Source organism: Staurois parvus, unplaced genomic scaffold, assembly GCF_062004578.1.
Source record: "Staurois parvus isolate SC_StPar_1 unplaced genomic scaffold, SC_StPar_1.0 ptg000662l, whole genome shotgun sequence".
In the NCBI taxonomy this organism is placed as follows: Eukaryota; Metazoa; Chordata; class Amphibia; order Anura; family Ranidae; genus Staurois; species Staurois parvus.
Genome location: NW_028318458.1, coordinates 2,570,709 through 2,594,102, shown reverse-complemented (window position 1 = coordinate 2,594,102; position 23,394 = coordinate 2,570,709). Strand labels below are relative to the sequence as shown.

The 23,394-nt window shown below is 42.0% G+C and overlaps 1 protein-coding gene across 1 annotated transcript in view; it reads right to left on the bottom strand.

The window, feature by feature from the left end:
- Window positions 1–23,394, bottom strand: part of LOC149448711 (adhesion G protein-coupled receptor E3-like) — a 104,475-nt gene that overhangs the window by 11,405 nt on the left and 69,676 nt on the right. The window contains exons 12-17 of the mRNA XM_089651764.1: window positions 20,106–20,189; window positions 16,157–16,325; window positions 13,196–13,309; window positions 9,769–9,956; window positions 3,953–4,120; window positions 1,380–1,574 (exon numbers count right to left, since the gene is read on the bottom strand). Of these exons, the coding sequence (XP_089507890.1) occupies window positions 1,380–1,574; window positions 3,953–4,120; window positions 9,769–9,956; window positions 13,196–13,309; window positions 16,157–16,325; window positions 20,106–20,189 (918 nt within the window). The remainder of the gene's footprint in view (window positions 1–1,379; window positions 1,575–3,952; window positions 4,121–9,768; window positions 9,957–13,195; window positions 13,310–16,156; window positions 16,326–20,105; window positions 20,190–23,394) is intronic.

Below are 23,394 nucleotides of genomic sequence, written 5' to 3'. Positions count from 1 at the left end.
CCCGCCTTCAGCTAATAATAGAATCTTTTATTCCTCCTATCAGTCCACCCCCCACAGTTATTACCTTTTGCACCACTAGCCCCTCCCTCTTAGATTGTAAGCTCCAAGGATCAGGCCCTCCTAACCCTCTTGTATTGATCTGTATTGTTGCTGTATTGTCTCCTGTTATATTGTAAAGAGCTGAGCAAACTGTTGGCGCTATATAAATCCTGTATAATATTAATGCAACACTGTACCCTTTTTTCCAACAAACAGAGCTTTCTTTTGGTGGCATTTGATCACCACTGGGATTTCATTTTTTATTATATAAATGAAAAAAGACTGAAAATTTTGAAAAAAAGAAAAATACTTTTTACTTTCTACTATAAAACAAAAAAAATAAAAAAATTATTTCTTCATAAACTTAGGCCAAAATGTATTCTGCTACATATTTTTTTATTTAAAAAAAATCCCAATAAGTATATATTGATTGGTTTGTGCAAAAGTTATAGCATCTTCAAACTATGGTATATATATTGGAATTTTTATTTTGGTTTTATTGGCGGTGTTCAGAGACTTATAGTGGGACTGTGATAGTATGGCAGGCAATCTGACACTAACTGACACTTTTGACACTTTGTGTGAACCAGTGACACTAATACAGTGATCAGAGCTACTAATATACACTGACACTGTACTAATGACACTGGCTGGGAAGGGGTAACATCTAGGGGAGATCAAAGGGTTAACTGTGCTTTGTGTATTTACTGTGTTGTGATTTTACTAAGGGATGTGCCAGTGCTTATTCCCGGCTTTAGCTCATCCCCACTGTCAGGACAGAGCTCTGTGTTGTCACAGAGATATAGTTTAACTTTACACTGGTATTATCTATACGAAACTATGAAAGAAATGGTTAGTAGATTCAAAGAAAGACAAAGTTGAAGATGAAATGTAGGAACCTCCCAAATGATGAGTGAAGCCACCCACAACATAAAAGGAAGATAGAGGGAAGTTTGGAAAGCAGAAGCGTGAAGAAACAAGCTTGACTCTTACAGTAAAAGTCAAGATTTACATAAAAATGCAGTTGTCAATATCTCAAGCAAGTGGTTTTGGCACGCAGTGTTCACTAAAGGTTACCTTTCTTTATTCATTTATCTATCAAATGCATAGGGGGTTATTTACTAAAACTGGAGCATGCAAAATCCGGTGCAGCTCTGCATAGAAACCAATCAGCTTCCAGGTTTTATCGCCAAAGCTTAATTGCGTAAGCTGGAGTTAGAAGCTGATTGGCTACCATGCACATCTGCACCAGATTCTGAGTGCACCAGTTTTAGTAAATCTCCCCTATAGTGTCTATTTTTCAAGTTTATGAGGTTAAGTAAGGGAGAACACATATTTACCTGATTCCCAGTCTGATGCAAGCCAAACAAAGCAAGCAGTTGTCCAAGGAAGAGACATCCACACAGAGCTGTCAGAACGGAGGTGTGAGCACTCTTTATAGACCGACACAGGATAAATGTGAGGAGCGAAAGGCAGAGACAGACAAGAGACACACTCAAGCCAATGCGAGAGATCAGAACTAAGCCATAGTCCTCCTGTAGAAGACAAAATGAAACTTTCAAGGGGTTGCCCACCTGAAGATGCTTTAATAATTCTGGCTAGTATGTATCAAAAGTAAAACTGATATTTAGAAAGAATTGGGTTGATTTACTAAATAGGTTGAGAATCTTCACACAACAAATCGTGTGAATATCCATTTCAATGATACAATCATGTCAAAAAGCAAAATCCTTTTCATTTATTTTATCTGCACATAATTGGGTATTAACCACTTGCCTACAGGGCACTTATACCCCCTTCTTTACCAGGCCAATTTTCAGCTTTCAGCGCTGTTGCACTTTGATTGACAATTGCGCGGTCATGCAAGATTGTACCCATATGAAATTTTTATCATTTTTTTCTCACAAATAGAGCTTTCTTTTGGTGGTATTTAATCGCCGCTGGGTGCTTTACTTTTTGCGCTATAAACAAAAAAATTGCAAAAATTTGAAAAAAAAAAAGTTTCTTTGTTTCTAATATAATATTTTTTAAACAGGTAATTTTTCTTTCACTGATGTGCGTTGATGAGGCAACACTGATAGGTGGCACTGATGGGCACTGATAGGCAGCACTGATAGGCAGCACTAATGAGGTGGCACGGATAGGTGGCACTGATAGGCAGCACTAATGAGGTGTCACGGATAGGCGGCACTGATATGTGGCACTGATAGGCGACACTGATGATGGGTACTGATAGACAGCACTGATAGGTGGCACTGACTGGCATCACTGCTGGGCACCAACTGGCAGCACTGCTGGGCACTGACTGGCACAAACACTGGGCACTGACAGGTGGCACTGACTAGCAGCACTGCTGGGCTGCACTGATGGGCACTGGTGGGTGGCACTGGTGGGTGGCACAGGTGGGTGGGCACTGGTGGGTAGCACTGCTGGGCACAGGTAGGTGGCACTTCTGGGCACAGGTGTGTGACACTGCTGGGTGGCACAGGTGTGTGACACTGCTAGGCACAGGTGGGTGCACTGCTGGGCACAGGTGGGCGGAGCTAGTGGGCGCACTGCTGGACACAGGTGGGCGGAACTTGTGGGTGGCACTGCTGGGCACCGATCATCAGGGCACTGATCATCAGTGCCCTGATGATCGGTGCCGATTCCTGCTCTAACAACTGCCGGTTCTCGGCAGTACTTTCCTCACGATCTGACAGCGTGAGGAAAGTGCAGCCGAGAACCGGCAATTGCATTTCCTGGTGATCAGCGTGTCATTGGACACGGCTGATCACGTAGTAAAAGGCCGTTGTAATTGGCCTTTTACCACATCACGTGATCAGCTGTGTCCTACGTACACAGCGATCACGGAGATCGCCGGGTGCGCGCCCCTGGGGGCGTGCAGGAGAGCGCGTTCTGAGAGGACGTCATATGACGCCCACCCAGAACTGGCCGGCTGCAGTGTAGCTGTCATTTGGCTATCTGCGGTCGGCAAGTAGTTAAAAGTAAATAGGACTTTGCATTTCATAGCACTACATAACTGAAGTGAATATTCACACCATTTGTTGTGTGAAGATTCTTAGTTCCTTGTGTAAATCTGCCCCAATGTATTGTATTTTCAATTATTTTTAGATATCCTGTATAAGTAAAATAGATCAGCCTGATGTAAATATTATCAAGGTGTGCTAATGATTTTAAAAATGTACTACTTTGCAGTGCTACACGACTGTGCTTTACTGCTCCTTATCACAACGTGTCGGCTAACCCATTGAAAACAAACTGCTCCCTATCTGAAAAAAATATTTTCTCAACAATTCTTAAAGCCTAAATTTATCTAAAATCAAAATCAGCACAAGGGACATACAGTAACTTACAATTAGTATGATGTGTCCCTTGTGCTAATTTTTCTTCTTTTTGGGAAAAATCCCCCTCTGTTCTAATCACCCCCAACCAACCCCACTGTCTTAATCTTCCGGTGTGGTGGGGATTAATACAATTAATGGGTTGTCACGAGCCTTTGATCAACAGAGCTGGACTATGCCTGTGGTTTCTTGCCAGATCCGCCATTCATAGAAGCCGTACTACAGCCTCTAGGAATGACACTGAATTTAGGGGACTAAGCTATCAATCCTCCACTCGTCCCTCATTCAGAGATGATGATATTCAAGTTTTTGATATATATATATATATATATGTGTGTGTGTATTTTTTAATATATATATATATATATGTATGTATTTATTTATTTATATTCAACTAGAATAATATGAGAATCAGTTATTTACCAAAGGCTCCGATGGAGCAGCTGAAGCAGCTGGGGGTTGTTCTTCAAAGAAAACCTGCCATTTTGCTCTGAACAGGTAAAATGATGAAATCTCCCCAATATGTCACAGTCCTTATTTAATAACATGGACATTGCAATTTACATCACCTCAATTTCTTCGGGTGCCATAAGGACAGCAAAGGTGGACAGGTGGTTGCAGACACAGAGGGTGTTGTTCACTCTGTCAGACTTCTTTGTCTCACATCCACGACTCGACCAAGCCTTCAGCTTCGTATCCAGGAACACACATTTTAAAATAAAGGAAGGTGGAACAGCCTATCGGGGAAATATAGAAAGTATAATACTGATATTTAATTCCTTAGTGACTAAGAGTAAAACAGATCTAAACACCCAAACACAATTTTGCAATGTTGATATGTGTTAGTAAAGCCATACATATCATCACAACTATTTTGTGTATCCAGGTGGATTATATCTTGTTTTTTCAGAACAAATTGGGCTTTTATTGGGTGGTAAATAGTAACAGATACAGTATCTCCTGTTTTTTTTTATTATCAAGAGAAAACTGGCCGAAAATAGTTCATATATATATATATATATATTTTTAGGTTGAATATATTTTTTATAACAAATGTTTTGTGTACAAGAGTACAAGAAACAGGACACATAAGGAATAGTGACTATAATATGACTGTAACGACAAAGATGTAACAAAGTGGCTGTCAACAGATGCGGACAGACATTTACAATACCACGGAAGATAAATCAAACAAGCACAACGTGAAACAGAAGAAATTATTATGCAAACATCAGCCGATTGTCACCCTTTCAGAAGAACACTTCATAACGGTAGTGGGTGACTTCTATTATCAATAAGAAACAATAGCCATATTGAGCCATAAAAGAAAGAAAGAAGGAGAGCAAAGAAAAAGAAACAAGAAATGGAGGAAGATAAACAGAATGGAAGGAGACATGAAAAAGTGCAAAAGGGCACAAGTCCTAGCCCAACCCGCTCTATAATATGTATAATAAAGCTAAAGGTATGGTTGACGGAAGAAAAAATAAAAAAAGGGGAGAACCATAGCTATGGGTATGATTGAAGTCTATTTTGTAGTTTCTCAAAGGCAGAGTAATGTATCCAAATGGACCATAAGGATAAAATATATATTTTTTTAATGTAACTGTATATTCCTTGCTACTACCATAACCTATCACCAAAGAACAGCCCAAAAGCAAATTTTCTGCTCCAGATGATACCATATACAGTATGTGAGTGTGTTGTTTATACCCCTAGTTGGTCCCAGAACCAATAAAGTGCATTTTGCTTTTTTTTATCCTACTTAAATCACACTGACACTGCCTGAGACTGATACTACTTTTAAAAATGCTTTTGAAATTCTGCCCCAAATTTACTGATTATGACCTGTGACCCTAAACTTTGACCCTGACATTGATCTTTGACCTTTACTTTACCCTAGCACTGACCTAGATCTAATATTGATCTAGGTATTTTTTTCTTTATTTTTACTTTATTTTTATTTTTTTTTGCACACTTTTGTTTGCATTGTCCCTGCATGATGGAAAGAAACATTGTTTTTCTCCTCCATTCACAGATAAAAGAAAACACAGTGGTGGGCTGCACAGTCAGTAATCACTGTGATAGCTAATTATAGGCTTTCACAGCAATCAGTTGACCCGTCAGTGGGAGTCCCGGGTTCCAATCACTAATACGGGACCCGGGCATCCCAGCGACAGCCCGGTATGTGTGCTGGAGAACGCTGTGCAGTGCGTTCCCAGCACAAACACAAGTACGCATACATGCAGCTCACTGAAAAAAGCCCAGTCGGTATGGCCACATAAATGCATACTGTTGGCATCAAGGGGTTAAAAAGTAAAACCTGGTTTACTTTTACACCCATCTGAAATACAAAACTTAAATAAAATACCACTAATTCCAATGGGTATTGATGATGTTGTTTGTTTACCTGTTTATTCTTAGCTACCTTGTTGAAGAAAATCAAAAGCACAAGCTCAAAATGCACACACAACTGAATAAATCAGAGGAGTGACTCCTCACCCTTCGTTTCTCTCCTAATTTCTTTCAGCTCCTCTACAGTTTCAGTAAGAGAGTGAAAAAGCTCTGCTCTTTAGAAAGCCCATAATGCTGTATAATCATCATTACTGGTGTGTCCTGTATTGGTTATATAATTATGAACTTAAATAAATAGTCCAAAAATATAAAAATTTGTGTCAAGTATAAACTTAAAACAAACTTCACCTCAGACTTGTATAGTTTCCCATCAAAAATAATCTTGAAGCCTAACTCTAGCCCAAATTTTGCTTTTTTAGTTTTCGATAAGGGGGGGGGGGAATAAGACACCCTGTCTGCAACTCCATTGATGAGATTTGCTCTCATGTCCTGTCTTTGTGAAGCCCATCAAAGAAATGGTGGAGTGTGGTTGTCAACCAGTAGTGATCGGCCGAACACTCCCCTGTTCAGTTTGCGGTCGAACATTCGAACCTAATGAAAGTTCAACCAGGAACTTCAAACATTATGCAAGTCTATGGCATTTGAACTTGTAAATTCAAAAGCGCCCATTTTGAAGGCTTATATGCAAGTTATTGGCCATAAAAGGGGTATGGGGACTCGGGTACTGCCCTGAGGGACATGAATCAGTGAAAAACATTTTTTCAAAAAGTACCGTTTTTAAAGGGGAGGTAATTTTTCATTGCTTAAAGTGAAAAAAAGGATAATGAAAAATTCCTTTAAATATCATGCCTGGGGGGTCCCCTTAAACTACCTGCAAGGCTGCACATCTGTACAATGTATAGAACCTGCTTCAGCAGGACTGACGTTTTTTTTAAAAATTAAATGTCTAAGAAAGAAAAACAAAAATACAGCGTGGAGTTCCCTCCCCAATCCATAACAGACTCTTTAGGTCTGGTAGGAAGGTTAGGAGGGACCCATCAGTAAAAATCTTTTTTTTTTTAAAGTGGTGGGGTTCCCCCTAAAAACCATATCAGCCCCTTTAGGCCTAGTAGGACTTTTAAGGGGAACCCCACCCCCCAAAAATGAGGGGGGAAGCATAAGGTCTTCTCTAAATTCCTATCAGACCTTGAACTGAGCACAGGCCTTGCAGGTAAGGAAAGGGGGGGTTTGAGGGAGCTCCTCCCCCCTCCTGAACAGTACCAGGCCACATGCCCTCAACATGGGGGGGTTGCTTTGTGGTAGGGTGCCCTCCCAAAGCACCTTGTCCCCATGTTGATGGGGAAAAGGGTCTCTTCCTCACAACCCTGCACTGTGGTTGTGGGTCAGCGGGGTGTTATCAGAATCTGGAAGCTCCCTTGAACCACTTGCCTACTGGGCACTTTTACCCCTTCCTGCCCAGGCCAATTTTCAGCTTTCAGCGCTGTTGCACTTTGAATGACAACTACACGGTCATGTAACATTGTGCCCATATGAAATTTTTATAATTTTTTTCACACAAATAGAGCTTTCTTTTGGTGGTATTTAATAGCCACTGGGTGTTTTATTTTTTGCACTACAAATGAAAAAAGAGCAAAAAATGTGAAAAATTTTTTTTGTTTCTATCATAAAATTTTGCAAACAGGTAAATGTTCTCCTTTACTGATGTGCGTAGATGAGGCTGCACTGATAGACAGCATTGATGGGCACTGGTAGGCAGTACTGATGGGCACTGATGAGGCAGCACTGATGGGCACTGATAGGCTGCACTGATGAGGAGGAACTGGTGGGAATTGATGAGGAGGCACTGATGATGCTGCACTGACATGCAGCACTGATGGGGGCTGATGGGCTGGCCACTGATGGGTGGTACTGCTGGGCGGCACTGATGGGTGGAACTGATGGACACTGATGGGTGGCAGTGCTGGGCGGCACTGATGGATGGCACTGCTGGGCACTTATGGGCACCACTGCTGGGTACTTTTGGGGCTGCACTGATAATCAGGGCACTAATAAGCAGTGCCCTAATTATCAGTGCAGATGTCCTCTGTGACACTTGCTGGATATCAGCAGTACATTCCTCATGCTGTGACAGCATTAGGAAGGTGCTGCTGATAATCGGCAACTGTATTTACTTTGTGATCAGCTGTGTCATTGGACACAGCTGATCACGTGGTAAAAGGCTGCTGTGATTGGCCTTTTACCTTGTCATGTGATCAGCTGTGTCCGTAGAACACAGAAATCACAGACAGCGCCGGGTGCGTGCCGCTTGGGGAGCAAAGGGGGCGTGTTCTGGGAAGATGTCATATGATGCCCTCCCAGAACTGGACAACCGTGCTAGCCGTCATTCAGCTATCGTGTGATTTTAAAGAGGTTAATAAGTTTTTTACTTATCAATATTTTGTCTTGTTAGTGATTGGCTACTTTGATGGTCCACCATTTTTCTATGTTTTTGTATTAAAGAACAAACGCACCGTAGTAAATGCTGAGTAATTGCTTGAAAAATACCTGTGTCACTTGTATTATTCCCAGGATCCTGAGGCAGCGGAGCAATGAGGACAGGATGTGTTACCAATTAATCCTTTCAACACCGACTAAAGAAAGCCACTCTATAACACCCCATACTGGCAACATTTCTATGATACATGTTTGGCTTTCAAAGGCTGAATATAAACTCCTGTTGGTAAATAACCATGAAAGGTGTTTTGCAATACCCTATGAAGGTGACAATCTGTAAATTAAGCTTGGAGAACTTTGCCTTAGAGATACTGAAAATTACAAAATAGAGTGAGAAAAAAACAAGGCTAATTTATCAAAGAGACAAGAGGGATGTAGGGAAATAAAGGAGTTTGTTTACCAAAGGCAAATAAGTTGTTCACTTTGCAAGGGAATTTTTCCTTAGCTTATTGTAGGAGGTGAAGCTCTATTGACTTCCATCATCCAATCACGTGCAAGCAAATGTTTTGTTTTTTTTCCTCATTAGGCATTATTAGCAAACTGAGTGTTCACTAAGCTAAGGAAAATCCCCCTGCAAAGTGAAAATTCCCTTGTAAAGTAAATAACCAATTTGCCTTTAGTAAATCGACCCCAAAGAATACAAAGGGTGCGTGTCAAAGTCAAAATGACGAGGAAAAAAGTTTGATGTGAAAAAATAGAGGAAATGTAAAAGAAAAGTAAAAATAGGTTGGAGAGGAAGGAGGGAGGTATCAGTGGAAAAAAAAGTTGAGGTATAGTTTGTAGATTGTCTATAGAAATCGATTACTGAAGAAAGTGTATAGCCTCTTTAGGTAATAAGGGCCATATGGACTTCCAAAGAAGCCAATGAATTCCAGGTGAATGTACAGTACATTTTTTTTTTCATAAAAACAGACTTGAGTTCTTACTACCTATTAAAAATAGCACAAATGTGTCAGAGGTAAGTGAACATTTCAAAATGTACCTTGCCAATTTTTCACACTGTGTGAACAGTTGAGTTTGAAACAGGGGCGGACTGACAACTCTTGGGGCCCCCGGGCAATAGGGGATCATGGGGCCCCTGTGTCCTTGCCCAAACTCAAAAACGCCTATGAAAAAGGTACCAGGGGCATCTCATGGGGCCCCTACTGACCCCGGGCCCTCGGGCAGTGCCCGAGTTTCCAAATGGTCAGTCCGCCCCTGGTTTGAAATTGATATCCCTTTGAACTGGCATTGGAGGTCTAAAGTACTTCCAATACCAGTTCAATTAAACCTGGTAAGGATTTTATAGGCTTCTCAAAGTGGTCCTGGTTGTTTATGCCACCAAAACAAACTTATGACACCACCAAACATTATGATACCAAAATGCCATAAGAACATAATGAATGCAAAAAAACTCCAAAAACTCCAAATGGTTCTATCATATTCTAGCTACAGTTATTTCTGCAAATATGTGTGTAGAGTTGGTGGTGCTCCATTAGGTGAGGGGTACTTGTTATAGGACAAGTGAATAAATGAACAATTCAGTCTTTTTTGTACTGACCTTTAGTTGTTTTAGGTAGAAGGTCACCGGGGGTTTCAGGTATGTGGTATTGGGGTTGGTGATGGCTCCACTTATGATGGGAGAATTGATCTCCTCTTTATCTTCATAGTCACTTTCTCCTATTGCCCTAAGAAGGCTGGTGTTCACCTTAGATTCCAATCCTTTATAGGAAATTAAGATTGCTCCATCTAGGAGGAACACACGCACATGCGATAAAGATGGAATATTTAGTTTCTGCGTTATAACACAGATGGGTATCTTTTTATAGAGTAATACCACCACACATGGGCCTTTATCGAACAACATTTAATAAACTAAAACAATGACATATAAACATTTTTACAATGTGAGCCAATTTTATACAATATGAGCCAAGTTGGACAGCCTATTCTAATGAATGGGCTTTAATACACCTCGATGCTCAAAAAGTTCAGTCCTGCTGCATTTTTGGCAGTGTATTGCAATACACACTGAAGAGACAGTGGGAGTAACATAAGCACCATTATTGGTGTCAGTGACAGTAATAGTAACCCTCAGCATTGGTGTTGGTGGCTAAAATCAAAACCTCCAAGCTTGGTGTCAGTGGATACTATATCAGCCCCAACCAGGGGCAGACTGACCATTTGGAAACTCGGGCACTGCCCGAGGGCCCGGGGTCAGTAGGGGGCCCCATGGGATGCCCCTGGTATCTTTTTCATAGGCTTTTTTGAGTTTGGGCAAGGACACAGGGGCCCCATGATCCCCTATTGCCCGGGGGCCCCATGAATTGTCAGTCCGCCCCTGGCCCCAACAATTGGTGACAATGGGTGCTATAATAACCCCAAGCATGGGTGTCAGTTGCCGCAATAATGACCACCAGCATTGGTGTCAGTGGCTGCAATAATAACCACCAGCATTGGCGTCCATGGCTGTAATATTAACCTTCAGTATTGGTGTCAGAAGCCACAATAATAAACTACACATTGGTGTCACTGACCACAATAATACCCCCAAACATTACTGATTATACTGATGCACTAGACTACATGTGGGCAGTTTTTTTATATGCTGTTTTTAATAAAAGTGGGATATTAATCCATGCGCCCCCTTCTGTCCAATTTTATCTTCTGCAGAGTACTGATTCTCTCTATGGGGAGCTTCCTTCGCCTGTCATCCTCTTCCTAGGACCCCTGGACTATGAACTTTTATGTCTTGTTTGTCATTTTTCACCGTATCGCTATTCATTTTTGGTCTTATTATCATTGTATTTTTCTATATACTTTTATTTCTTCTGTTTTATCCAGATTTGTCATTAACCATATTTAGATATTTACATGTGTGGTCCCCTCCCAGCACCGATTTGTTCTTTTTCAGTTTGGTGTATTGCTAAATAGATTTTCTTTATCTTGGGAGAGTGCACGTGATCAGCACAAGGCCAATCAGCACTGTCCAGACAGAGGTAAGAGGTCCTGCATCCTCCTACAGCAAAATGAAAACTGCTCCTACAAGCTTTAACCAGTGCTTGACTGGACACTGATAGAAGTCACAAGACTGCTCTAACTGCTGATAAAAAAAGGTAATTAGCAGTTTATATTTACTACAATAATTGCATTTCCTTGTTGCGTGTACTGTGGGAGACCAGATATAGTGAATGCAGGGTCCTGGGAGACCAGATATAGTGAATGCAGGGTCCAGGGAGACCAGATATAGTGAATGCAGGGTCCGGGGAGGCCAGATATAGTGAATGCAGGGTCCTGGGAGACCAGATATAGTGAATGCAGGGTCCTGGGAGACCAGATATAGTGGATGCAGGGTCCTGGGAGACCAGATATAGTGAATGCAGGGTCCGGGGAGACCAGATATAGTGAATGCAGGGTCCGGGGAGACCAGATATAGTGAATGCAGGGTCCGGGGAGACCAGATATATTGAATGCAGGGTCATGGGAGACCAGATATATTATTATTATTATACAATATTTATATAGCGCCAAAGGGTTTGCTCAGCGCTGTACAGTAGCAAGGGGGACAGAACGTGAGACAAGACAGGAACAATACAATACACAAGGGGTTCGGGGGCCCTTCTCTTTCAAGCTTACAATCTAGGATATAGTGAATGCAGGGTTCGGGGAGACCAAATATAGTGAATGCAGGGTCCGGGGAGACCAGATATAGTGAATGCAGGGTCCGGGGAGACCGGATATAGTGAATGCAGGATCCGGGGAGATCGGATATAGTGAATGCAGGGTCCTGGGAGACCAGATATAGTGAATGCAGGGTCCGGGGAGACCAGATATAGTGAATGCAGGGTCGAGGGAGACCAGATATAGTGAATGCAGGGTCCGGGGAGACCGGATATAGTGAATGCAGGGTCCTGGGAGACCGGATAAAGTGAATGCAGGATCTGGGGAGATCGGATATAGTGAATGCAGGGTCCTGGGAGACCAGATATAGTGAATGCAGGGTCCGGGGAGACCAGATATAGTGAATGCAGGGTCTGGGGAGACCAGATATAGTGAATTTAGGGTCCTGGGAGACCAGATATAGTGAATGCAGGGTCCAGGGAGACCAGATATAGTGAATGCAGGGTCCGGGGAGACCAGATATAGTGAATGCAGGGTCCTGGGAGACCGGATATAGTGAATGCAGGATCCGGGGAGATCGGATATAGTGAATGCAGGGTCCTGGGAGACCAGATATAGTGAATGCAGGGTCCGGGGAGACCAGATATAGTGAATGCAGGGTCTGGGGAGACCAGATATAGTGAATGCAGGGTCCTGGGAGACCAGATATAGTGAATGCAGGGTCCGGGGAGACCAGATATAGTGAATGCAGGGTCTGGGGAGACCAGATATAGTGAATACAGGGTCCAGGGAGACCAGATATAGTGAATGCAGGGTCCAGGGAGACCAGATATAGTGAACGCAGGGTCCGGGGTTTAGTAGCACTTTAAATTGCTTTAAAAAATGAATGGATTTTTGTACTCTTGTGTTAAAATGTCTTTTTTGTAATTTTAATAACAATTTACAATATGTAATTGTTATATAGAACTGTGTTACAGGTTGTTTAGAAAGGTTTCTTTAGAGTTGTGTGGTAAGGCTAGGTTCACATCTGTGTGGGTGATGCCACGAAAATCCGTGCAGCCGCACCACCTGCACAGAGGAATGCGGACATGTAGGCGGATGCCATTAGTTCTAATGGCACGCTGCCCAGACTGGAAAACGCAACCGTACTGGGAACTGAGGTTCCCGGGCGGGCTGTGTTTTCAGAAGAAGTGCAGGGAGTTCTTCTCTGCGTGTCATGGGGCACGGAGTCCATTCAAATGAATGGGCTCTTGTGTCCGTGCAAAACGCGGCCCGCAGGAACGCAGATATGTGGACCAGGGGTAAGAACTGATTTCTAGACAATTGTAATGGACTGCTGCCCTTGTATATTGAAAAGCGGTACTCACCCCTATCTCTGCTCACATGTGTACATGAGACTTGCATGGTGTTCTCTAGCACGGTTAAGGTTATGGAATTTTCTCCTCCACTACATATGTCTCTGGCAGCCTTCATGTGAACCTCTGGAAGAAAGGCAAAGAATCACAGAGAGATCATACAGTCACATTCATGTAAATATAGCCATAGGCACTATATGATGTCAGATCATTCAAAAATTATTTTTCCCGTTAAAAAAGGAAAATATGCTTTTACTACTGACTGTGGATCTCCCCTTGCTTCCAATTCTGTCTGCCACCTGTGAAATAGACAGGAAGCAAAGGAATATTTTTTAACTTCTTGTTCTGTCTGAAACTTGCCAAGTAGACAAGAAAGGAGGATAAATCTCCAAAAAGGGGGCAAAGCCGATAAGGCAATAAAATAATGACAGCACCTGTAACCCTTAATACTTCATAAAAAAATTAAAAGAAATTTGGCTTCAACCTTTAAAGTGTTACTAAACCCAGAATAGTAAAATCAGTCTGTATATGCAATAAAGCACATTTTTCTTTGTTTCTGTTATAACATTTTGCAAATAAATCATTGTTCTTCATAAATTCAGGCCAAAATGGATTTTGCTACATTTCTTTGGTGAAAATAACACAAATCTGTATATTTTATTTAGTCTGTAGGAAAGAATCCACAAACTATGATAAATAAATATCTGAAAATCAATCAATCAATCCCAATGTACTGATGGCTGATATCATTTATTGAGCCCCAAAAATGCCTGGGCAGTACAGATATCCCTCATATGACTTCTTTTTGGAAAGCACAGTCCATGGTATTTAGTAAGAGGCATGGCAAGTTTATTGAAGTTGTAATTTTTTTCTCATAATTTTTTAGGAAATGAAGAAATAAAAAAAAGTTCACAATTTTTTTTACAGTGCTGTCAACAGTGCAGTACAGCGTCATCATATAACTGGTGTGGCGGTGATCAAGGACACTGACTGGTGACAGCACAAAAAAAAAATGTTGTTTTTTTTCTTACATTTTCATCTTTTTTTATTTTTTTTACACACTGTGACCAGAGCAATATAATATTACCATAGTAACATTGTACTACTCTGGGGAAGTGATTGGTATTTTTTTTTTGCACATTATAGTTTGTCCCAACCGACTCTTGTACATTTGCTTTAATCAGAAAAACTGAGGGTTTTACAGATATTCACGCTTTTTCCTGATGAAGATCATTCAAAATGTATTGAGTCTACATGTGGATCTTATTGGGCCCCAATCACCGTGTAAACCCCCAAACAGACATTTTTAATACAGGTGTTTTTTTAAGTGATATGTTTTAATTCGATGTACAAAAAAACGTTATGGGTTTATAAATGTGCTCTTCTTCATCTATGTTCCCCTTAAAAAGGCTACATGTATATTATGTTTATATGTTGAGTTTATACGCTGAGTCTAAGGATGAGGGCCTTAGCATCTTGGTTGATTCATGTATGTGGTTGTAGAATAGGCATTCTAGGAGTCTGGAGGTAAATGGGACAAGAAGATGGATTGTTAGGTTGTTAAAATTAGTTGGTCCAATGAGGGCTTTTTTAGTATGGGGATGACTGACGCATGTTTGAGAGGGTTGGGGATGATGCCAGCAGAGAATTTGAAGAGGTAGGGAGTGTAGGATCAAGGAGGAGGCTGTGACCAAGGCCATGAGGGTGACTGTAGTAGTTGTGAGGGAACGGGGTCCAGAGGGGACAGTGGTTAGGTGGGCATTAGAAAAAAGAAGCTCCTCCTATGATGTCCTGTCAAAACGAGCCACGCACCTGGCCACGCGATCTGTCACCATCTGTGTCCACGGGACACAGCCGATGACATATAACTACTCCGGCCCGTTGCCAGTGTCATGTGACCGCTGTGACCAATCACAGCAGATCACATGTCAATTGTATACAATGGATGGCTTCCTGTCATGCCATTCATTGTATACAAGTGTGTTTTAAGCTGTGACTGGTCAGAGCAGTCACATGATACAGACAGGGCCATTCACAGCCCATCGGTATCATGTGATCAGCTTTGCCTAATCACAGCTAATCACAACAAAAGACTGAATGAATCAGTTTCATTCAGTAACAATGATTGCAAATATCAATGAAATTCATTGGTATTAGCAATCATAATGTGTTTAAAAAAATAAAAATAAATAAAAATCCTGATCACTTGCCCAGAGTAGTTCAATGTTACTATGGTAACATTGTATTGCTTTGATCACAGTGTGTTGAAAAAAAAAAATAGAAAAAATAGAAAAAAAAAAGAAAAAATAATGTAATAAAAGAAATAATAGAAACATTTGAAAAAAAATACAAATTAAATTACTATTATTACTTTTAATTTTTTCACCAAAGAAATGTAGCAGAATACATTTTGACCTAAATGTATGAAGAAATGTTATTTATTTGCAAAATTTTATAACAGAAATGAAGAAAAGTGAGTTTTTTCAAAAGTTTCAGGGTTTTTTTTTTTTTTATTTAGTAAAAAATAAAAAGCTCAGTGGTGATTAAATACCACCAAAAGAAAGCTCTATTTGTGTGAAAACAAATGATAAAATTTTATATGGGTACAGTGTTGCATGATCACGCAATTGTCATTCAAAGTGCGACAGCGCTGAAAGCTGAAATATGGCCTTGGCAGGAAGGGGATAAAAGTGCCCGGTATTGATGTGGTTAAGGAAGAACACTGTAAATAAATATTTTAAATGCTTGATTTTTGTATGGATTTTCTGCATTTTTTTTTAAGTTTGTGACAAGTTGCTCTTTCAAAGATTACCCATGGACGTGTACATGCATTACCAAATGATAAATGGTGTTAAAAGCTGTATGATGAAAAAGTCTTGAATGTATGATATTGTCAAGCATATTTGCTGTCTATACAGTGATATTAGCCACCATTTTAATAGACCTTGGAAGCCATTGTGTCCATCCACTCACCCAACTCGGACGTACTGATGTTTTCGTTCTTAGGGTGTTTTGAGAATGTTACCAACAGTGAGGTCTGCACAGTCTCCACTATGGAGGTGACAGCTTGACGTAGCTCTGAAGTAGTCATATTGTTCAATATCGTGCGGTTAAGAATGTTTGTGAACTCTTTAGCAACTTGCTATGAAAATAAAAAGGCAAAGGCAATGAAAGACATACAGGATACAGATGTCTACAGAAATCTAGAGAGACAGTTAGAGAGCATTTGCCCAACCAGGCCATTTATGATCAGAAAAGAGGACTTCTGTTCAAGATAATGAAAATTGGCTGAGATAGACTAATCCAGGGGCGGACTGACCATTTGGAAACTCGGGCACTGCCGAAGGCCCAGGGTCAGTAGGGGGCCCCGTGAGATGCCCCTGATAACTTTTTCATAGGCTTTTTTGAGTTTGGGCAAGGACACAGGGGCCCCATGATCACCTATTGCCCGGGGGCCCCATGAGTTGTCAGTCCGCCCCTGGACTAATCACAACTGTTTGTCCTGACACAGGCCATGTTTGCACAAAGATCTTTGGCAGCTGGGTCACACATGCCTGGCCTACCATTGTCAAATGTTTGCAAACAGCTGTAGACTTAAAATAATAGAATAAACAAATAAGACCACTATATTCTTAAGCAGACCATAGATGTTTCACTTTTTTTTTTCGTTCAACCAGCAGGATGAAAAAAAAGTATGACACACATTTGAGGTAGATGGGGGCAGGGGCGTCCCTAGGGTTGGTGTCACCTGGTGTGGTAACACTTGGTGACACCCCCTCCAACATTCCCCGCAGAATGGATCAGATCTGCAAACTGAGCATAATGGATCGGACTCCGATTCATTATGCTCCCCAATCTGCAGATCCGATCCATCCTGCGGGGATCGTCAGCTTTCTTTACAACTTACCTTTTCTTGGAGCGGGTCCGGTGTCACCTAGTATAGGATGCATGCCGGCGTTTCCCGCAGGATGGTTCAGATCCATCCTGCAGGGATCATTGGCTTGCTTTACAACTTACCTTTTTGTGGTGCAGGTCCGGTTTCACCCCGTGCGGTAGGTGTCACCCGGTGCGGCATGCACCCCCTGCACCTACCTCGGGATGCCACTGGATAGGGGAATCCTCCAAATGAGCCTCTATTATGACAGTGGTGAGAGTTCCCTGCTTTCAGAATACACTGATGAGCGCTGCCAACAGGGTGTTTCTACAAATTGAAATTCGGCCGATCCCTGCTGAACCAGATGAATTTTGATCCATGTATGGCTGGCTTTATTCTATTTAAGTATATTTCAGCTCAAATCTTAGTAAAAAATACAGAAGGGATCTGAATAACAAGACAGCTGATAAGTTCTGGAGGTGTCTAATATCATTGCATTAGATAAATCAGACACACATATTCCAAACAGGACTAGGTCCACCTGGTAAGGATAAGTAGAGAAAAATCAGCTTTCAGATGCCCCTAGCATTCAAAAAAAAATGCTGGCATTGAAAGAGTGAGAAAGTCTCTTTCAGCACTGTAAATACCATATGTAAAGACGTATGACCACATCTGCATACTAGGAACACAAATGTGGTGTCTATAGAAATATGAATACCATGTGAGAGATTGGGGGCTTTCATTGATGGTGAAATACAGAATGCATAACCTATTTTCAGATGCATTCAGCTTGTATTTGAGATTAGCTTGAGCGCTCCATCTGAGCTCCTTCATAGGTGATTCTGACCTGCATTTCACCTCCTTTTGACTTGCAATTCACTCCCTTTCCAAGCTTAATCAAACTGATTTTGCATTCCCTTTGAGCTCCATGGGGAAAAAATGAGTTCTGGCAAAAATAAAAGCCTGTGTACGCAGACCTGAAAGCCACTGAACCATGTACCTCAGCACACTGTACACACGTGGGTTTTCATTGAGGAATAGCATTTGTTTCTGTAATGCTGGGAGAGAGAGTTCAACTTATGGAGCATCCCAGATCTTGGGCAGGACAGAGCTTATCTCTTCAGCAGTCCATACATGAATCAGATTTTTTGTTCAACCAGCGGGTTGAATGAAAAAAATTGACTCGATTCCCCCATCAACACATTGAAGGGGATGGGGGAATCCTCCCATTGAGTTATTTTATTTTCACAGTGGGGAGACCTCCCTGCTATAAGAATATACTGAGTAGTGTTTCCGGCTGAATACACTGAGTAGCATTGCCGGCTATAGCCTGTAGTGCTGATTAGTAGATTGACTTCTGTACAACCACCCTGCTCATACTTGGATTAAAATTTAGCTAGTCCCCACTGAACTGACAGAATTTCGATCCATGTATGGCCAGCTTTACAGTAGGAGTTTATCGGGCAGGCTTAGAGGATGCTGCTGGTGACCCACTGGTAAGACATTCAAACTATAACTCAAAGCAACATGATAAAGCCCCTTGACTGCAGAATGTATTTTATTGAAAATGAGAATTTAGCCTTTATTGTGGTCAGACGGAGAAGGTAAAGTGGGAAAGTTCTGGATGATCTAGCAGTCAGGGTCAGTTCCAAGGTTGCAGATTGCAATTCAGTTCAATAGTGTATGTCTAAAGGTTATGTATCATGGTAATTTTCATGCTCTACTATTGTTTGAAAACAATGCAATATAAGACGAAAATCTCTTAGGAGTTTGTATAACTATTAATTAAAGTGGAGTTCCAGTCATTTTTTTCTTTTTTTTTTTAAGTTCCTCTGTGACAGTCGAAGCTTATGCCATGCAAATGGCACACGCTGCAGATGTAATTGTTTGTCTTCCTTGTTTTTTAAATATGTTCACTGGCCCCTCATGATCCTGTGTTCTTCCATCTTCACTGTGGGCATCTGAAGCCCAGCCGCACTTTCTTCTGGGATACGGTGCAGCTGGCTACCCAGCATGCACCTCCTGATCTTGTGCCTGCGCAATGAGAAGAAAGCATGGCACACTCATTGCAGAGTGGGGGATGCCCATTGACTTCTGGGATTGATGAAACATACATCCCAGGAACCAACAGGCAGGAGGATGTGACGTATTCATTGTGGTGAGGTATATCGGAAGTGCAGTGCTTCAAGTAGCCTAAAGGTATGAAAACTTTAGGAGAAACAAAAAAAAATTGCCAAACATTGATGGGACAGCAGGAAGCAATACATGGGGCTAAACTTTAAAAATCAGGTGGAACTCCGCTTTAAAGTGTCTCTCTAGGCACAATTGGTAATCTGTTTTTAAAAGCTTCCCATAAGATATGCACATGGAAAGAATTTCCTTTATGGGGCTGACCATGCTATGACAGATGGCTGATCCCCCCAGCTTTGTTGGCACCTAGAAGCAGAGCCTCTATAAAGTGCTGGTCACTGGTAAAGCACTTCCTCCAGTGCTCTCCAACTGAATAATGAGCTCAGTCTTTACAGCCACTTCCCTTTCTGAGGTGCGCTCCCTCCAGTGTGCATGCTCTGCAAATTAATGCTGGGCTCTGACACAGCTCAGTCTGTACAACCATTTCCTTTTCTGACAACCCTATCCTGGAGGAAGCTCCAGGATAGGGTTATCACATACAGGCTAGGGTTGTCACCAGGGGCGGACTGAAAACTCATGGGGCCCCCGGGCAATAGGGGATCATGGGGCCCCTGTGTCCTTGCCCAAACTCAAAAAAGCCTATGAAAAAGGTACCAGGGGCATCTTATGGGGCCCCCTACTGACCCCGGGCCCTCGGGCAGTGCCCGAGTTTCCAAATGGTCAGTCCGCCCCTGGTTGTCACAGCGGCCTAGTGGTCATGTGACCATAAATAAACATTAAACAAAGTATGTTTTTGGCTAATTTTTTTTTACATGATAAACATCACAGAGTGATAAAGCAAGGTAACATTAGGTCTATTGGTAATGTTTGACTTTCAATCTACTCTATGACTATTAGGGCCATATTATTATTTCTTACCTGAACGGTAATGTTGGTGTTGTTTCTTTGACAAGAGTTGTCTTGAATACGGGCATTTTGCCTCAACAATTTGCAAAATGCATCCTACAGTAAAAAAAAAAAACAGAAATCATGAATGCCATGTTATTAAATATTTTGGTGGTGGCCATAATGAAGCAAGGAGAGGAGGAGGGGGCATTAGAGAGGTAAGGAAAAAATAAATAAAAAGTGGTCAGTGATGGATTTACATCTGAAAAAACATCTGAGGAAAAGTGAAACACAAAAGGGTAAGGCTAGATGTACACATGAACTCCCCTAGGCGTTTAGCCTTCCTTGCAGCAGAAAGATGCTAAACGCAGCAAAAAGGCATGTAAAAATGATACCATTTATTCATTTGAATGGCCAAAGTATTTTCCATTGACATAAATAAACGTCAAAGCGCGTTTACACATGTTTTGCCACATTTAGCGTTTTGTGGCCAAAAGGTACCTCTTCTGAACATGATTTTTCTGTATTCAGTAGAGGAACATTTAGCTGCCAATAAATTCTGCTGCTCCTAAACTCTGGTAAAAGCCTACGTCTACATGGACACAGAGGCTTTTATTGATTTACATTCAGAAGCTTTGGCAAAAAAAAAGCCAAAAGCTCCTAAACTCATCAGTAGTGTACATGAGGCTTAATAAGCATACATTGTTTTATTTATCTTCCATCCAGCAGTTATACGTAGCGCTACCCCCTTAAGAGGTCTTAGTAATTTGTTTTGGGCTTCCTGTCTATCTGAACCTTTTCTGGCAAACCCAACCTCTGCTGACACCCCGGTGCTCCTGTGCCCAAAGTAAATCACAACTGTAAAATGGGCTCACACACAAGTTAGGGTACATCAATGTGAAGTTTATATTGGAATTAAAGGTAACTTGGTAAAAAAAAGCAAAATAACATTGATATATGCAGCAAATATAATCACTCGTGGTTATTGTGAGCCAGACTATCGACATTCACCATAAATCAACAATAACTTTTAGCAGGCCTGCTTTCAGAAATAATCCACTGCCTCCAATCTGAGGGGACTGCTGAATCCCCAGCGAGCAGAAAACAACTATCAAGAAACAGGTAAGCTCACTGTGGGTCCTCAGGACTAGATAACAAGGATTAGATGTGAAGGAAAGAGAATTCTCATTGGAAATTGAGCACGGTTCCTTTAAGAACACTACAATTTCTTCTGCGCACTCGTTAGGGCCCAGTTGGTATGAAGTTGAATTGAGGTGTGAGATATAGTTCGGTGGGATGGTAACACAAAGATAGAGAAGGAACAAGGGAGATTTAACACTTTTCCTCTTGATGGTAGCAAATGAAAGCACTAAACATGGGGCAGGCTTCAAGTAATGAATAGCAACGATTGGCACAAATGACTACAGGCAAACATCAAAGGCAAAAATAAATAGTAATGGGAATCCTGCTTTGTTGAAGAAGAGAAACGTGTTGTCTCAGTTGGTACCAGGGGCGGACTGACAACTCATGGGGCCCCCGGGTAATAGGGGATTGTGGAGCTCCTGTGTCCTCGTACACACTCAAACCACACCCAAAAAAGCCTATGAAAGATACCAGGAGCATCTAATGAGGTCCCTTACTGACCCCGGGCCCTCAGGCAGTGCCCGGGTTTCTGAATGGTCAATCCGCCCCTGGTTGGTACTGCTGTATTCTGGCCTGCAACTGTATGTCATGTGGTCATCTTGTAAAATAAACCGTAATGTAGAGGTATTTCAACAATGGCGGCTGTGACAACTAGGCCGCAAACTGAAGCAACTATATGTAATGTTCACAACTATGTGTAGGTAGATAGCTGAGATGGCAAACTGTCAGTATTCACTTGGTTAATGGGTGCATGGGTCTCTCTCACCCGATCAAGTAGTCGAGCAGATTGTAGCACTCTGTCTTTCTCTGCAAATGGGGTCAGTTCACAGACTCTCTGACTCAGACTTGGCGTCCCGTCTGGTCTTCTGCTGTTAGACTGGCCTGCTGGGCAGTGTGGCAGACAAGGTGGTCAGTAGGCTCATTCCATTCTTCCTCTCTCTCCAACCCTGGCTCCGTGGCCTAGTTCAGCACTTCTTACGTCAGCACACCTCCTTATCCTTTAATTTCTCCACACACTCTCCTGGCCAATCTCCCAGGTTTTGATATTTATATGCCCCACCCACATGCTACCTCTCTTGGGAAATGTAGTCCCTTACTGCCCTGCTCACCAACTGAGTCCTGCTATACATCATACAAGTTACAGAGAGTTGCAAAAGTTTTGCACAGAGCAGCCCCGATCCTCCTCTTCTCAGGTCCCCCATCAGCGATCTTGGCTCCTCCCCCTGCTGACTGCCCCCATAGCAAGCCGCTTGCTATGAGGGCACTTGTGCCTGCTCGCTCCCAATCCCTGCTCAGTGTGTCCATAAAGTGTTACTAAACCCAGGACCCTGTATTCACTCTATCTGGTCTCCCACAGTACACAGAACATGGAAATGCAATTATTTTAGCAAATATAAACTGCTAAATACCTTTTCTCATCAGCAGTTAGAGCTGTCTTATGACTTCTATCAGTGTTAAGCAGAGCACTGGTTAAAGCTTGTAGGAGGAATTTTCTTTCTGCTCTAGGAGGATGCAGAACCCCTGACCTCTGTCTGGACAGTGCTGATTGGCCCTGTGCTGATCACATGCACTCTCCCAAGTAAAAAAAAAAACCTCTCTAGCGATACACACCAAACTGAGCATGTGCAGAGTGTCTCCACAGGATATATCTTATCAAGAGATAAAAGGGGGACACTGGAAGAAAGGGAGGATCAGAGCAGTCAGGATCAAACAGATCAAAATGCAGAGGATAAACCCCTTAGGTTCCACAGTGAGTATAACAAGCATGCTTTACTGCATATACAGACTGATTGTACTGTTGTGGGATTAGTAACACTTTAAGGCACACAACGCAGGGCTTGGGCTCAGCCCCGCCTTCCATTCCTTTGTCACTGGCTCTGATTGACAGCAGCAGGAGCCAATGGCTCCTACTGCTGTATCTGAGCCAACGAGGAGCTAGAGAGCCTCGACTGCTCTGCATATTGTTGGATTGAGATCAGGCTCAGTTATGTATTTGGGGGGGCTGCAGAGGAAGATGCATGCAGAAGGTTTTTTACTTTACTGCATAGAATGCACGAAGGTACAAACCTTCTGCCTTTACAACCACTTTTATCTTCTAAATGCATCAGAAACCCACCAGTATGTTTTTTGGGTTATGAGCCTATACCAGATCATCTGGAGGAAACCCATGAATACACCT